The 15,357-nt window shown below is 45.7% G+C and overlaps 1 protein-coding gene across 1 annotated transcript in view; it reads left to right on the forward strand.

The window, feature by feature from the left end:
- The window catches only part of adgra3 (adhesion G protein-coupled receptor A3), a 28,838-nt gene extending 14,100 nt beyond the window's left edge, over window positions 1-14,738 (forward strand). The window contains exons 3-19 of the mRNA XM_041965499.1: window positions 198-269; window positions 5,209-5,280; window positions 5,395-5,466; window positions 5,667-5,827; window positions 6,441-6,654; window positions 6,873-7,037; window positions 7,463-7,664; window positions 7,835-7,984; window positions 9,085-9,243; window positions 9,368-9,535; window positions 9,706-9,913; window positions 10,090-10,298; window positions 10,467-10,591; window positions 10,855-10,978; window positions 11,573-11,718; window positions 12,184-12,279; window positions 12,963-14,738. Coding sequence (XP_041821433.1) covers window positions 198-269; window positions 5,209-5,280; window positions 5,395-5,466; window positions 5,667-5,827; window positions 6,441-6,654; window positions 6,873-7,037; window positions 7,463-7,664; window positions 7,835-7,984; window positions 9,085-9,243; window positions 9,368-9,535; window positions 9,706-9,913; window positions 10,090-10,298; window positions 10,467-10,591; window positions 10,855-10,978; window positions 11,573-11,718; window positions 12,184-12,279; window positions 12,963-14,409 — 3,790 coding nt within the window. The 3' untranslated portion in view covers window positions 14,410-14,738. The remainder of the gene's footprint in view (window positions 1-197; window positions 270-5,208; window positions 5,281-5,394; window positions 5,467-5,666; window positions 5,828-6,440; window positions 6,655-6,872; window positions 7,038-7,462; window positions 7,665-7,834; window positions 7,985-9,084; window positions 9,244-9,367; window positions 9,536-9,705; window positions 9,914-10,089; window positions 10,299-10,466; window positions 10,592-10,854; window positions 10,979-11,572; window positions 11,719-12,183; window positions 12,280-12,962) is intronic.
- Window positions 14,739-15,357: the final 619 nt, after the last annotated feature.

The raw sequence follows: 15,357 nt of genomic DNA on the forward strand, positions 1-15,357 counted from the left end.
TGAAGAACTGAAACAAGTGAACCTTTCCCATTTTTGGCTTTTAAAAAATGACTTAAATGATAAAAATGATCAGCAGATTGGTTTTTTGTTGTTTGAAAAATAATCAGCCAATGACTGCAGCATGATTGTTTTGTTGCTGTTTGAAGAGCTCATGACCTAAAATTCTCAACTCTGTTGTTTTTTTTTTTGTGCTACAGGGACCTGCGGAGTAACATGATCAGTCGCATTGAACCGGGAGCTTTCCTTGGATTGCCGGCTCTCAAAAAACTGTGAGTAGTCGTGGTGGTGGAGCTTCTGTAGCCTCACTGTCTCTTTAATGTGGTGTGTGTGTGGTCATTTTTGGCCGTGTGAGAACAGCGGATTATAGATATTGTGTGTCACCGCTCTTGTTGCTGTTGTTAAACTATTGAAAGTCATTTTCCTGTGGTGTTTTAAATTGTTAGAACTGTTTGTGCTTTTGAAAGATTTTGCAAATTCCTCAACAGTGTGGGTTGTGTTAGTTTGAACAGCATTTGATCAGAGACTGCTTCACTGCTTTCAGCATGACTCTCGTTGCATATATTGTGTTTCAAGCAGCTGTTGGTTTGTATCTGTCGATGCAATGTGCCGCGCACGTCCTAGCAAGTCCAGAGTCCATCCATTGTCCATAAGGGAGCATGGTCAGGCAGCAGTCTATTTCTACTGCCTTGTTTTGTCTGGCCCACTGCCAGACACCACTGCAGACAGCAACCAGGCCTTATATGCTTTCACACAATTTTAAAAAAAGGAGGCGGCTATATAAATGTGTGTGTGTGGTGTATGTGAATATCATGTGATGATAATTTTGATATGCAGAGATTACACAAAGCTAGTCCATCTGGGATATGTGGTGTGTGAGTGCGGTAGGTCAGAAAGAAACTGTGTGTAAGTGTGCAGTTGTGTGTTTGTCTTTGTGCATTGCTTGTGTGTGTGTGCATGCGCACATGAGAGAGAGCAAGAACACAGCATGAATTGGACTCGTCCGACAGCACCCAGCCACTGCCAACACAAACTTGAGCTTGGCTGCTGCTGCGGAGCAATAAGAGCGAGACAGGAAGGCAGTCAGCTCCTTGGCTCAGGCCTGGCCTCCTCCCCGCCCCCCCTCGTCCTCAATGCATATTCATGCCACCCTCAGATGGATTCATGCCTGCCTGTAGGTCCTCTGCATATCAAAACCATCACCCCGCACACACAAGCTATTCATGAAGACTGTCCTGGTTTGTCCCAGACTACAGTTTGGTTTTGCCCGAGGGCAACAACGTTTAATTGGCCCCACCAAACGTCTCAGTTCATTTCAAAGGGTAGTTGTCACTCACTCGACTGTGAAAGGGAGGGAGCACAGAACGGAGAACAGTGAAGGAGACGATGAGGTAGTGCTGGACCCTGGGAATGTAAACACAGAAGCCCTACATCAAGAGTTGGCATCCATCACGACACATCCACCCTACTTTTTTCCCCAGTCTTTGGAAAATGAGAGTGAAGTTAATTTGCAGCAAGAAGTCCATAAACGTAGATTTTTACCAGAATTTATGTCAAATTTAATCGACATACCTTTGGCACAGTCTTCTCTTCCTTTTTGTTTGTCCTCATTGTTAACTCTACTCGAGCCAGTCTTTGATCTCCCTCCATCTGTGTGTCTACCTCCACCCTCAGTATTGCTTCATTAGTTGAATTCTCATTGCAAGACGTGCCATTTGGAGGAACGAATTATCGTATGTGTCTTGTCACAGATCAGTGTCGGGGACATTTAAAGAGAAGAGAGCAGGAGTTTGGATAATATGTGTTCAACAAATGAGACTTTACTCTCATTGACACACTCAAAGTTAAGAGTTGTTAGTTTAGTTGTAATAAGCAAAGTTTGTGAGTCAGATTTTCATAGCACGTTGGAAAAAAGGGGGGTTTGGTAGAGCTTGTTGAGACACACTTGAGCGTCATGTGTACTTATGTGCTGTACTGACCGCAGCGATGTGCGTAGGCTCAGTAGTTACGCTGTAGTTGCTTCTGTTTCTCGTGCCAGTCGGTTATTGTTCAAAGCAAAGAAGCGAACATGAGGCACGTTTAAAAAAAGGCTCCGTTTTCTCCTCCCTTCCACGTGCACACATCAAGGAACGCCATCTCCCCTGCAAACGTTCCACTCACCCCGACCCCCACGCACAATCACGCTGAATCAAACCGCGTGACCTCATGGAACATTCAGTCATGAAACATGTTGGACTTTCCCGCTGTTGTGTGTATCACAAACTAAATGAATGTTAACACAGTCACTGGGGGAATATAATTAAAGCATGATACGCCTGATCATGTACGATGCATTCATCTCGTGTTGCAGTGGTGCATCAAACACTGCACTCTAAACCGCAAACTACGTCAGAGGTTTTTACGGCAGGTCTCCTGTTAACCCCTTGTGTTGACCATAAATCCAACTATTCTCAGTCCTTAACGAGGCGTTGAACAAGGCACTTTCACCGTGTCCACACAAAAGGTGATACATTTGAAATGTCATGTCTGTAAGGTTATTCACTATGGGGTTTAAAAGTTCACTATCTAATGTGAAATGCAGAACAAATCAAAAATACCTTGAATTTTAAGAAGGGTGGACAGCATTTAAATTTAATCTATATTATAGAATTTGGGTCAGTCATTTGTCTGAAAAATACCTGCCTTTCCTGCCCACACATATATCTTCACCATTCGTTTCAATCTACTTTCCTTTAGACATTTTCAACATCAAAAACTTGATGCATGCAACAAACCCTTCCCTGGATTTATAAGTATATATGTATTGATATATGAAGAACTTGCCACTTGCACTATTACAACAGGACTAACCAGAAATGGTCAGCTGGTCCCACTTGTCCGGGTTTCTTCATTCGTGCTGGGAGTTCGGGTGCACTGTTGGTCACACCCACAAATACAAGTGTGTCCCTTACTTCACTTTACACACAGTTCACACACATGTTCCACACGGTTTTACCCCTACAAATATATGCAAACACAACATGCAAAACTCAAACCACATGGATGTCTCTGGCCTCAGCCCTTTTCACTCTGCATTCCACCAACAGCTGAGCAGCCCCTGCTGAAGCCTAATCACATCCGGCTATTTTTGCCTCTGCTCCTTGTATCATTTGCAACAACTGAAGCACTGCACCGAAACACTGCTATGCTGTTAATGTGCTGCATGCCTGTAGTTGACAGACGTATTTAAGATCAGTCTTTGGTAATGAATGCTCGTCGACTAATCAAAGCAGATGGACAGTAGAGACACCAGTCAGTAATGGGTGCAGAGCTAGAAAAAGAAAAATCAGTGAGATGTGGATTTATTTAGCATAATTCTGAATGAATTACGTATAATGATAAAGTCGTAACAGTATTATTCACCAGCTTGTCTTCGGTCCCTTGCTGGAGCTGTAACTCTAGTATTTGAATCTGGGCGATAAAGTGAGATGAAAATTTGCCTTTAGCTAGGGGGGCCCCCTCCCTCCACCCCTTCACTTCTACTGTGTTATCCTTCCCCTGACACACAATGCTCAAATTGGCAAGCCTGCAAAAGGCAGCTTTTTCTCCTCTTCCAAGTGGAACTAATAACCTCACACAGTAAATTCCCCAGCTGGTACCTTAAGGACCAACACCAATAATTACATAAATGCTCGGATGTTAGCAAATGCCTGACAGTCATTTTCCAGGTATCACTTTGTGTCAGTATCACATTCCTCGAGCACCCCAGGATACAGTTTAGCTGGTGGGTTGAGGTAATGATCTGTCTTCTCTCCCCGGCTCTTGTTTCTTTACTTGGCACTTTTCAATGATTGGATCATTCACAGTGGAATATGTGTGACAGCGAATGTGAAGGTGCTGTGACTTTGAACCTTGGTTGCTTTAAATGTTATCTCTGTGGGAATGTAAAGAGCCAAAAATCCAGTTGTTGGATAGTTACCATGTTGGCAATTTATCAAAGCTTTTTATGTTTGGCTTTTAGCAATTTTAAAGCTACACTAATAAAGGTTTTTTTTCCAACGATATATCAAATGACTGTGTATTGTGAAACATGCTGGTTGTAGAGACAAACTCAGAAAAATATCACCTGACTTTTTCTCTCAGCTCTTTTGGAGCATTTTGGTGTCTTTTAGCTCGTTGTTTTGGTTCTGTGACCCACACATGTGCTGTTTCTATTCAGTTCACTGTGGAAATGATCAGCTTGTTCAATATGTCAGTGTTATTCTGCAGCGGCCAAGTGGCCAAAAATATGAAATAAATTAGAAGAATACATATTATTTACATAATGACTAGTTATTAAAATCTTATACAATTTTCTTAGCTCATAAAAAAGGAGGGAAATAAAAGATTTGAGTACTTGTTCTCCTCTCAGATTGCTTCATCTCAATAGTTTTCTAGATGTCTGAAGAAGTGAAATTATCCGTTCTTTCACAATAAAAAAAGCCACATTTAAGAATAAAAACTCCAACAACACTCAATGTGTAAAAGAACAACTTAATTGTGGGACTCATGCGCTGTGCTTGTGGGGTGTGTGCCTTGGGGTCCCATTCCACGGGTGCAGAACCACTGTATCAGAAGATGGTTTACTTAAGTTTACCTGGAGCCTCCAGTCAATATTTTCTCTTCGCAGCTCTTTCTAAATGTTTGCACGTTGGGCGCAACTCACAGAGGTGGGATCAGCCTCGTCTGTGTTAAGTCCTGCACTAGTCTGGAGTCTCAGACACTTCGATCTGATGCTCGCCAGAGACATCATGTCAGGTCACATACAGAGGAGAAACACACACTTTTGACATGTTTGACATTAATCATAGGCGATTCATCATCTCCCAGAGTGTTACCTTTGATGTGTAGGTTTCCCCGGAGGCACACATAGACATTAGCTAAAATCAGCTTCAAAGTTGTAAACCTGTCAGCTGAATTTTTTTGGGCTCAACCTTTGCCTCAACCTGCCTCTGTTGGACTTGGCCCTTTCTTTAGAAAAATCCTGCTCGGCCTTATCTCAACAACTTAAGCTTTTCTCCATTTATCAGTTTTTCTGAGCATACAGTCTGATTTTCACGGCTTATCTTGTTGGAAATCATAATGCAGCCCACTAATTGATGGCCGTTTAGGCTATTGTAGCTGTCATACTGTCTTATTTATGAAATGCTGAAGAAATAAACCTGAAGCTTTCTTTTTCTTTGTGTTCTACAGAGACTTGTCCAACAACAGCATCGGCTGTCTCAAAGTAGACATCTTCACAGGCCTCACCAGTCTGATCAGACTGTAAGTCATGAGAATTTTTATGAATGTGTCAATTGTGCGCCAAAGCAGGCATTTATACAATCATGTCTTAGTAGCAGACCGGAATAAATGATTTTCCATCATTTTTTTTCCCAGAAACCTTTCAGGGAACATGTTCTCTTCATTGGCTCAGGGGACCTTTGACAGCTTGGTGTCTCTGAAGTCATTGTAAGTATGATAAGGTGCATGTTGCTGTGCAGTGACATGATGATGATCAAAACTTTCTAACAAATGGTGTTCAAGGCATAAAATACGGCAGAAAAATTGGTGTTTTTCCATCAGGCAAGTCAGGCTTTTTGTGACTTGACTTGATATTTGACAGAGCCTCACCATTTTACCTGTTCCTGTGTGCTTCTTTATATCCACAGGGAGTTTCAGACCCCCTACCTGCTCTGCGACTGCAACCTTCTGTGGCTGCTGCGTTGGATCAAAGAGAGGAACTTCGTTGTCAAGAACACCAAGTGCTCCTACCCCCAGTCTCTCCAGGGCCAGGTCATTACCTCCATCAGGCCAGAGCTCCTCACCTGTGGTAGGGACACGCACACCTGAGCAAAAACATTTGCAGAAACGCTTGCGCCTTTGTAGATTTGATGGCATGCAAAAGCATTCCTTTGAACACTCCAAATCATTCATCGTGTCAGTGACACCATGTGATGTGTCATTTGTCCAGACATGTTGGAATGAGTCACGTTGAGCTGTGACACAGATTGTAACACAAAAATGGAACACTGTCTCTTTAATTTCTCTGTTTGGGTATCAGAGGCTGCTGGTGTCTGGGGAATAGGGGCTTGTGCAATGACACGGGAGATAAGAGAAGGGCTGCCCAGGCCAATGCTGCCTTTGTTTGTACTTGCTCATGTCTTATCAGTTTGGCACTCATCACAGTGAGGGATTATGAAATACATGGCACAGATCGAGCAGGAGCTGTGGCCTGACATGAATGACAAATACCCAGAATTCAAGGCGCTGTTTTAGTTTCCCTGTGTGTCCAACAAGTGCCAAAAGTGAAACAAAAAGGCATTGTGTCTAAAGTAATGGAATTAAAGATTACTTGTGACAGATATGAACCGAATAACATTTTTATTTTTCGGTGAGAAATGACAACCTGACTCTCTTGCTAACATCTGTGTGGTTCCCCTTAGATGCTCCACTCGAGCTGCCCTCCTTCCAGCTGACTCCGTCCCAGCGTCAGGTCGTCTTTCAGGGGGACAGCCTGCCGTTCCAGTGTCAGGCCTCCTTCGTGGCCGAGGACATGCAGGTGCTCTGGTACCAGAATGGCCGCATGGTCAAGCCGGACGCCGCCCAAGGCATCTTCATTGAAAAGCACATGGTGCAGAACTGCTCTCTTATTGCTAGGTGAGTACATTCATGTTTTTGCTAACCTCAGGTCGTACTGTGATCATTCAGACAGGATCGTCTTTTCAGTTCAGTTTATTCTCGGGCTTTTGAATATCATTAATGACTTTTAGCTTTAGCTGAATTTTCCTTCAGGACAGCTCAGCTCTGTCTAGCTCTTAATGTTCAACATCAGGCTCAGTGAAATGTGCTCATTTCTCCTTCATGTCTCCCATCAGCGCGTTGACCATCTCAAACATTCAGCCTGGTTTTACTGGGAACTGGGAGTGCCGGGTCAGGACGAGCAGGGGCAACACCACCAGGACTGTCCATATTGTGGTGTTGGAGAGTTCTGCAAAGTATTGTGCCCCTGAACGCGTCGCCAACAACAAAGGAGAGTTCAAGTAAGTGTCTGCACGCATAACCAGACACAGAGCTCAAAGACACCTGTGCAACTCTTTCCAATGAAACAGCCTGAATTTTCTGTTTCATGCAACAAGGGTTTTTATTTGTTAGTCTGACCTTGTAATTAGCCAAATTATACACATTAATATATATATACATCCATTCTCAAAAAGTAAATAAATGTATGAACCATTATGTTGTTCGTGCAGCATGCAGTCATGTCAAGCACTTTGGCCCCCCCTTGTGGTTAAACATGTAAATTACTGTTTTACTTAGGCAGCAATGGTTGCATTACTCTGATGCTATTGATGTCTCACACATTATTGCTAATATGACATAAAGTTGGGAGGAAACAAGGACATTGCCTGTATCAGTTAATGAGGACTGCAAGCAGCAGGACTGAGATCTGTTCGGCCCTTTCCAGGTGGCCGCGCACCCTGGCAGGGATCAGAGCCTACCTCCCCTGCACCAGACTGCCATCCAGCGCAGGCACATACTCGGGCAGCTCAGGCGAAGAGCAGCGGGCGTGGCGCTACTGCGATCGCAAGGGGGTGTGGGCGGAGGAGGACTACTCCCGCTGCCAGTTTCAGAAAGATGTCACAAGATTTCTGTATGTCATCAACCAGGTCTGTATCTTTCCTGCCCGATAACCTCATTCACTTTTTTCCTCTCTTTTTCATTGTTGCTATGTTAACTCACTCCACTAAGTTCCTCTTATCTTTTCTGCTTGTCCCTCTTTGCTTGGACCATTTCAAGACAAACAGACTGATTCTCTGTCTCTGCATCTTTCCTCTAGATGCCTCTGAATGAGAGCAACGTGGTGGCCAGGGCTCGGCGCCTGCTGGTCTGCACGATCGACGCTGCCAACTTCTCAGATAAGATGGACATTATCTTTGTGGCTGAGATGATTGAGAAGATTGGCAAGTTTGTCGAGAGGTTTAAAGATGTAAGTGCACTTACTTATTCACATTTCCAACCCAACACCAAACCAAAAATCAGAATGAAGCACTTTTTAAAACCCCTATTCCAAAAAAGTTGTGCAATCATTTTCAAGCTAACTGCATTTACTTTTACGAAGTTTTCCTGAGCTCATGGAGTAACATTATTTATACAATCATGTGTTCACACAGTGGTGAACCTCGCTCCATCCTCACTTGTGAACGACTGAGCCTTTCCAGGATGCTCCTTTCATACCCAATCATGATACTATCACCTGTTACCAATCAACCTGTTTACCTGTGGAATGATCCAAACAGGTGTTTTTGGAGCGTTCCACATCTTTCCCAGTCTTTTGTTGCTCCTGTCCCAACTTGTTTGCAATGTGTTGGAGCATCAAATTCAGAATAAGCAGATATTTGCAAAAATCAATGAAGCTTCTGAGGTAAAACATTAAATATATCATCTTCGTATTGTTTTCGATTAGCAAATTATCACATTCTGTTTTTATTTATGTTCCACAGAGCATCCCAACTTTTTTGGAATTGGGATTGTGCTTTTTTACAAGTTTCCCCTCAAAGTAGAATGTGATGCATGCATTTGGCGTATTACCCCTTTTAAGGACAAATAGATTAATGCTGAACAGCTGTTTGTTGTCATGTAGCTTAATGAGAAAACATGTCTTGTCACGACGTTCGGCACAGCTGTAGGCCAACAAGAAGAAGAAAAGTTTTCAAATGTCATAACCCCTGTAGGCAAGAAGCGCCATAGTTTAAGCGTATTAAAGTTTCGTTGGGCGACACTGTGCTTGAAATGTGCTTCCAGTCGTCACGTAGCTTCACAGAGTCAAGTATCTCCCTCAAGCATGTGTTTAGTGCTGTTTGATAGTGCTGTTTTGATACAAACAAGATGCTGGGTGAACACGTTCACTTCTTATGTTTCCACTCAGGTAATTAAGAAAATGAGCTGTTGAGCCACGGCTACATCTTTTAAGAGTCAATGTTTTCGGCTCACAGAAGCTGTAGCGGCAACCTTTCCAAGTCAGTGTCATGCATTTCCCAGCTATCGATGCGTGTGTTCACTCGTGTCCAAATTCTCCTTGTCTCCCAGCTGGGTGAGGTGATGGTAAGCATGGCCAGTAACTTGATGCTGGCCGATGAGAGGGTGCTCTGGATGGCTCAGCGTGAAGCCATGGCCTGCTCCCGCATCATCACGTGCCTCCAGAAGATTGCAGTCTACCGTCTGGCCACAGCACAGGCCTTCTCCCTGGTCAGTCCCATCAACAACTCTATGATATATATCTCCTACCCGAGGAGGACCCCTGTGTCAAATTACACTGCAACATTTTCTTTTTTTATTGAATCATATTTCACTCTTCGTGTTGCCCTTCCAGACATCCCCCAACATCGCACTGGAGGCTCACGCTGTCAGGGCCAGTGACTGGAACGGCATGACCTGCATGTTGTTCCAGAGGCCCAGCCCGGAGCGCACGCCCGGGCAGGACCGCCAACTCACCTTCAAATGCAACACAACCAGCTCCTTCTCCAGCATCCTTCACAAGGTCAGCATCCACCAGAGTCTGTTCAGAGGTTGTTTTGCTGAAAGCATCTTTGAAGCACATAAAACAGAATTCTGAAATGCTTAATGTGGGCAAAAAAAACAAAAACAGATCAATTGTAAAAATGTGAAATGGCTGGAAATTTGACTTTATTGGATCTTTCGTCCCTGTAGAGCACCATTGTGGAGGCTTCCCTGCAGCTTCCTCAGTCTATCTTCACTCAGGCTGCACTCCCTGGGCAGGCGGAGGACACGGTCTACAAACTCCATCTACTGGGCTTCCGCAACGGCAAGTTTTTTCCCTCCACCGGCAACTCGTCCCAGCTGGCTGATGGTGGGAAGAGGAGGAGTGTGGCCACCCCTGTCATCATGGCCAAGATTGGTGAGTCACAATGTTTTTTTTGTTTTTTTTTAATCAAGAGATGAGAAGTCTGAAAATACTCTGGCACATAAAGCACCCGCAAAGCAACCAAAACAACAACAACCAAACAGCCATTCAGCTCAATTAGGACACATTACCACACAATGAAACACAAACCTGCCTGTGTTTCCTGTCAGACGGTATGTCCCTGCATGTCCTGAGGACGCCCGTCAACATCACCCTGCGGCGGTTTGCCCGCGGCTCAGACGCTGTGTCCGCCTCCTGGAACTTCAGCCTGGTGGGAGGCCACGGAGGATGGCAGAGCGACGGCTGCCACATCCTGGGCCATCATGACAACTTCACCACCATATCCTGCAACTCTCTTGGCAACTATGGCCTCCTGATGGTAGGCTCAGTTATCCGTCACGTTAGTTTTATGACATGCATGATGAATTTCAATTATGTGGCACTTTGTACTTGTCTATCAGCACTATATGTAGCTCTTGGAAGTGTTGTGATGTGACATAGCATTATTACCTAAAACTGAGGATTTACTTCTTCCTCTGTCTTGCAGGACCTCAGCAGTGTGGAGTACTTCTCTCCCAGCATCCAGCCACTGCACCCGGTCATCTACGCAACTGCTATCATACTACTTCTCTGCCTGCTCACTATTATCATCAGCTACATCTACCATCACAGGTAAGAGATTATTGTTGCTTCCAGCCATTATTGTTTTGCTGATTCTTTATTTTTGCCCCAAGCCCCCATTAATTTCTGCTCGATAGGAAAATCATTATTCATCATATTCATGTTATTTTTTTTAGTTGCTATCTTGCTTTTGTTATGTAACGTTAGTGTCATCCCCACAATATTGGCCAGCCCTGGTGGGGTAAAAGCAAAACTGTCATCATCCAGATCAGTGTCAGCAGTTTTTTTTTTCTATTTTAATTCTGTGACTCCAGGTCTGTCCGTGTGAGCCGCAAGTTTTGGCACATGTTGGTCAACCTCTGCTTCCACATCTCCCTCACCTGCGGGGTCTTCGTTGGTGGCATAAACCAGACGCGATACGCAAGCGTCTGCCAAGCAGTGAGTACAACCCCACCCACGCAGCTCCAGCACCGCTACTGCGAATGCTTTCCTCCTCACTAATAGTCAGCAGACGAAAATGAACAAGTGCTGCGGATGTTTTCAAGGGAAAAAAAACATGGAAAAAATTGCCTTTGGCTAAATTCACTCTGCTCATAAAACTTGTGGAAACACAGTAAAAAATACATAGAAAGATACAGTCGATCGTTTCCATGGCTCGAGGCAATCCTGCACCTCCCCTCATGGTGTGCTGTACTGAGACACATTACTTATTCATTTTTCATTGCGCCAGGTACCTGGATGAAGAATCTTGGCAGAGAACTTTTTGTTTATTTATTTAATCCCCTCTGACATAAAGACATATATCTCACAAGGTGATTTTTCAACTCAGGTTCATGATGACATACTCAGTACAAAATTGCTCAAGGATCATCGTGCCATTCAAAATGCTCCGATGCACTGGAGCCCATCATTTTTATTTTTATTGGTGAAACTAAACAAGGGGGGTGTTCTGTCATTCTGATGAAGGCGATTGATTGCATTCCTCTCGCTTCAGTCAATGTCATATGTGTATAATGGTGCGACGTCTTCTAGGTGGGCATCTTGCTGCACTATTCAACCCTGGCTACCGCCCTGTGGGTGGGCGTGACCGCACGCAACATTTACAAACAGGTGACGCGCAAGGCCAAGCGCTATGAAGAGCTGGACGAACCGCCGCCACCACCGCGGCCCATGCTGAGGTATGATACCAGCACTCTTACGCTACAGATGTGTGTATTAGGGTTGTAACTAATAACATTAATAACACTTAAGTTTCTACCTGTTCAGAGCAAATACATGAATGTTTCTGGGAGGATGTTAAGGTGTAATCAGGTGGTGTGTGGTTTTGCTTCTTCCCATCTGTACCACCTATCTTTGTCAGGCAAAATTTATGATGTGGCCCAGGCTTACGATGGGTGTACTTTTACACAAATAATACACGCACTGCATGACAAGCTCTACTACATCGTCACAGGTTAGGTTGACATGTTATTGTGCTTTCTATTGTTATGAGTAGCCATGTTTGCTGCTGGTGAAGCTGCCACATGGTGTCAGTGTAGAGGCCTGAAGTACCACTGGACCTCAGCGCCCAGCTCATGCCCACTTGACATCCTGCAAAGAGAAAGACTAAAGCAAAACAATGTCTCTGTGCTTTCTCCGAAAAGGTTCTACTTAATCGGCGGAGGGATTCCCATCATTGTGTGCGGGATCACTGCAGCAGCCAACATCAAAAACTACGGCAGCCGCACCAATGCACCATAGTAAGTAGTCCCTGTATAGAAAGCAATTAAAGATACCATCCCTCAGGATGTGCTCATGGTAATGCTGTGTCATTTTTCTCTGGACTACAGCGTTTAATAAAGAAGCATCCAGGCCCAAGAGATCTTTTACATTCTGTCCTCAGGAGGAGATGGTTTTAGTTATCGACCAGCCGCACTGCATTGCTTTAGTAAATAATGGATATTTTTTATGAGGGGAGGAAAAGTTTATTCCCTGAAGTTCTGATTATGGAGGCCTATTAATGGTGTGTGCATCCAAGCAACAAGCAACTGCTGCCAGTTTACAGCGAGCACCGCCGACCCCCCCCCCCCCCCACCCCCCCCACCCCCCACACAGTGGCAGCTGTTTAGATTGTGCAACGTGGCTGACTAATTGAGAAATCTGGACCCGTATCTGTCTGAAGTCTTTGGAGTTTAATTAATTTCTCGCAAGCAAGATGAAGCCTGCCTGTGTTATGAAATGTAATGGGACAGTTTGTGTAAAAATTCGAAAGTTTTCAAAGAGTCATTTCAACTTTTAGGAAGTCTTATATAATTGAAGTTATTGCTAAGAGATTATTTTGATATAATTGGGGGAAAACACTTCAAGAATCGGAAAAGCCACATCTATTATCTTGTTCTGTATGGAATGTTTGATTGGTCTTGTCTGCCTCTTCTCCCTCTAGTTGCTGGATGGCATGGGAGCCCAGCATCGGGGCTTTTTATGGCCCAGTGGGATTCATCATCTTTGTGGACTGCATGTACTTCCTCAGCATCCTGCTCCAGTTGCGGCGCCACCCTGAACGCCGTTACGAGTTCAAGGAACCGATCGAAGAGCAGCAACACCTGGCTTCAGCGAACATCGAGCCTGGGGCGGATGGTCCCAGCAGCCAGTGCCACCCCCTCACTCTGCAGCTCCAGTCTCACGAGGCGTCGTCCTCCATAGTGTCCGCTCCCCACACGGCGCCCCTGTCGGCTTTGGAAAATGAGCACACCTTCGCCGCGCAGCTGATGGGGGCAGCAGGGGCGTTGGGGCTCTATGCGGCACTCTGGGTGTTCGGGGCCATGGCTGTGTCCCAGGACCACCCCTTTGACTTAGCTTTCACCTGCCTGTTTGGAGTGGCCGCACTGGCGCTGGGGGCGTTCATGGTGGCGCATCACTGTGTCAACAGGCAGGATATGAGGCGCTACTGGTCCCAGGCTTGCTGCTCTGGGAGACGCGCCTACTCTGCCCAGGAGGATGTCCTTCTGCCGCAGTCAGGCGTGGCAATGACATCCACAGCAGGCTCTGCTGACAAGGCAGACGGAGAGTCAACAAAGTGTGGCCACAGCAGCGCAGACTCTTCTTACACAAACAAGAGCGCCCCCAGCGTGCGCAACTCCACCCATGGCAGCAAGCTGACCAACCTGCACGCAGAGGCGGCTCAGTGCAAGTCCGCCTCGGCACCGGCGACAGCCAACGGTGCTGCCGTTTTGGACAACAGCCTGACTGAGCATTCACTAGACAATGAAATTAAAATGCACGTAATGCCAGTCGAGGTGCAGTTCCGCCCAGTGAACAACATCAACAATCCAACAGCTGTCACTAACGGACCCCCGAGCAGGCATCACAAAAACAGAGCGCGAGCGCACAGGGCGAGTCGGCTGACTGTGTTGCGAGAGTACGCCTACGACGTCCCCACCAGCGTGGACGGCAGCGTGCAGAGCGCCCCCCACAGGCGGCACCATCATTATGACATGGCGGCACGCAACAGTCGGCGGGCGGCCTACATGGCCTACAGAGAGCGGCACCAGAGCCAGCTGCAGCAGGACAGCAGCGACAGCGCGAGCCTGCCACGCCGCTCCCGCTACGCAGACAAAGGAGGTGGCAGCGTCCTGGGGAACGGGTCATTGGTGACTGTGGAGACTGAGCGGGAGGCTGCAGGCGCCACGTCGGGCTCAAGTAAAGACTCTGGTCCTGCAAAGCAACCCAGCAGCACCGAGCTAGAAAGCCAACCCAAGTCATACGGGCTCAACCTCGTAACTCAAAATGGCGGCACGCTAAAAGAGAATGGACAGCCAGTGCCTTTAATCAGCACAGAGAGTGCAGCCTGTGTAAAGACTGGCTTGTGGAAACATGAAACTACTGTGTAGCGACAGTTTCCGTCCCAAAGACTGCATCGTGATACGCCCTCGCCTCTAAACTGTGAAATTTCTTTTTTTTTTTTTTTTTTTTTGTTCTTCGATCGTACATTTTTGTGAATGTACAATCAAATCATTACTGCCACTGAACTGTCTTTGTAGATATGTTTTTGTAAATGGTCTATTTTTGTAACTTTTAATCCAAACCATTTTTATTCCATTTAAGAGTTCTGTACATGAAACTGCATGGTCTGAGCTGCCCTGTGCATCCCCTTACCCCAGGGGTTTTGTCTCCATTCTCTAGTTTGCCCCAACAATAATAAAACCAAAAGTTCCTTTTACCTAATTGAATGTTTTTTTATTCTTGTGATAACTCCCACAATCTCGTCTTGGGCCTCTGCAGCCAGTGCAAAGGTGAGTCCAAGCTGTTTTGTTTCCAAGAATTACTCTTGCTGACAATATATGACAAGCTGGTAATTGGGTTTTTCGCTGACCTTCAGGTGGCTTCGGGTTCCTTTCTCCACAGAGGAGCAGCGCTTTAATTGCACCTGGCTGCTGTGGCTCTGGGCTCTATAGGTGTTTTCTTCCCGCCTGCTGACAGATTTGATGAGTGCACCCTACGTTCTGGGCTCCTGCTGACTTGATGCCCTGGCTGTGATTGACAGCTTACTCGCAGGGCAAGTGAAGCCGCCATGAGAAGAAAGGATAATGAGAGGAGTGGATCTTCTTCCTCTCACACCTCTCTCCATTCTGCATCTGCTCCAGAGCCAACAGCTGAACCGGAGTCCCGCTCGCAGCTTGACACCGCTGCTGGGGAGAGAGCATATAACAGACACAAAGTGCGATTTGACTGCTGAGTGCTCTGACAATGGATTAGTATGACTCTCTGCCGGGTGAATGCCGTGTTTCTGACTTGGTGGTTGTGTCAGCAGCCACGGATTGTTGAAGTCTGACAGTGAG

Source organism: Chelmon rostratus, chromosome 23 (genome assembly GCF_017976325.1).
Source record: "Chelmon rostratus isolate fCheRos1 chromosome 23, fCheRos1.pri, whole genome shotgun sequence".
Classification (NCBI taxonomy): domain Eukaryota; kingdom Metazoa; phylum Chordata; class Actinopteri; order Chaetodontiformes; family Chaetodontidae; genus Chelmon; species Chelmon rostratus.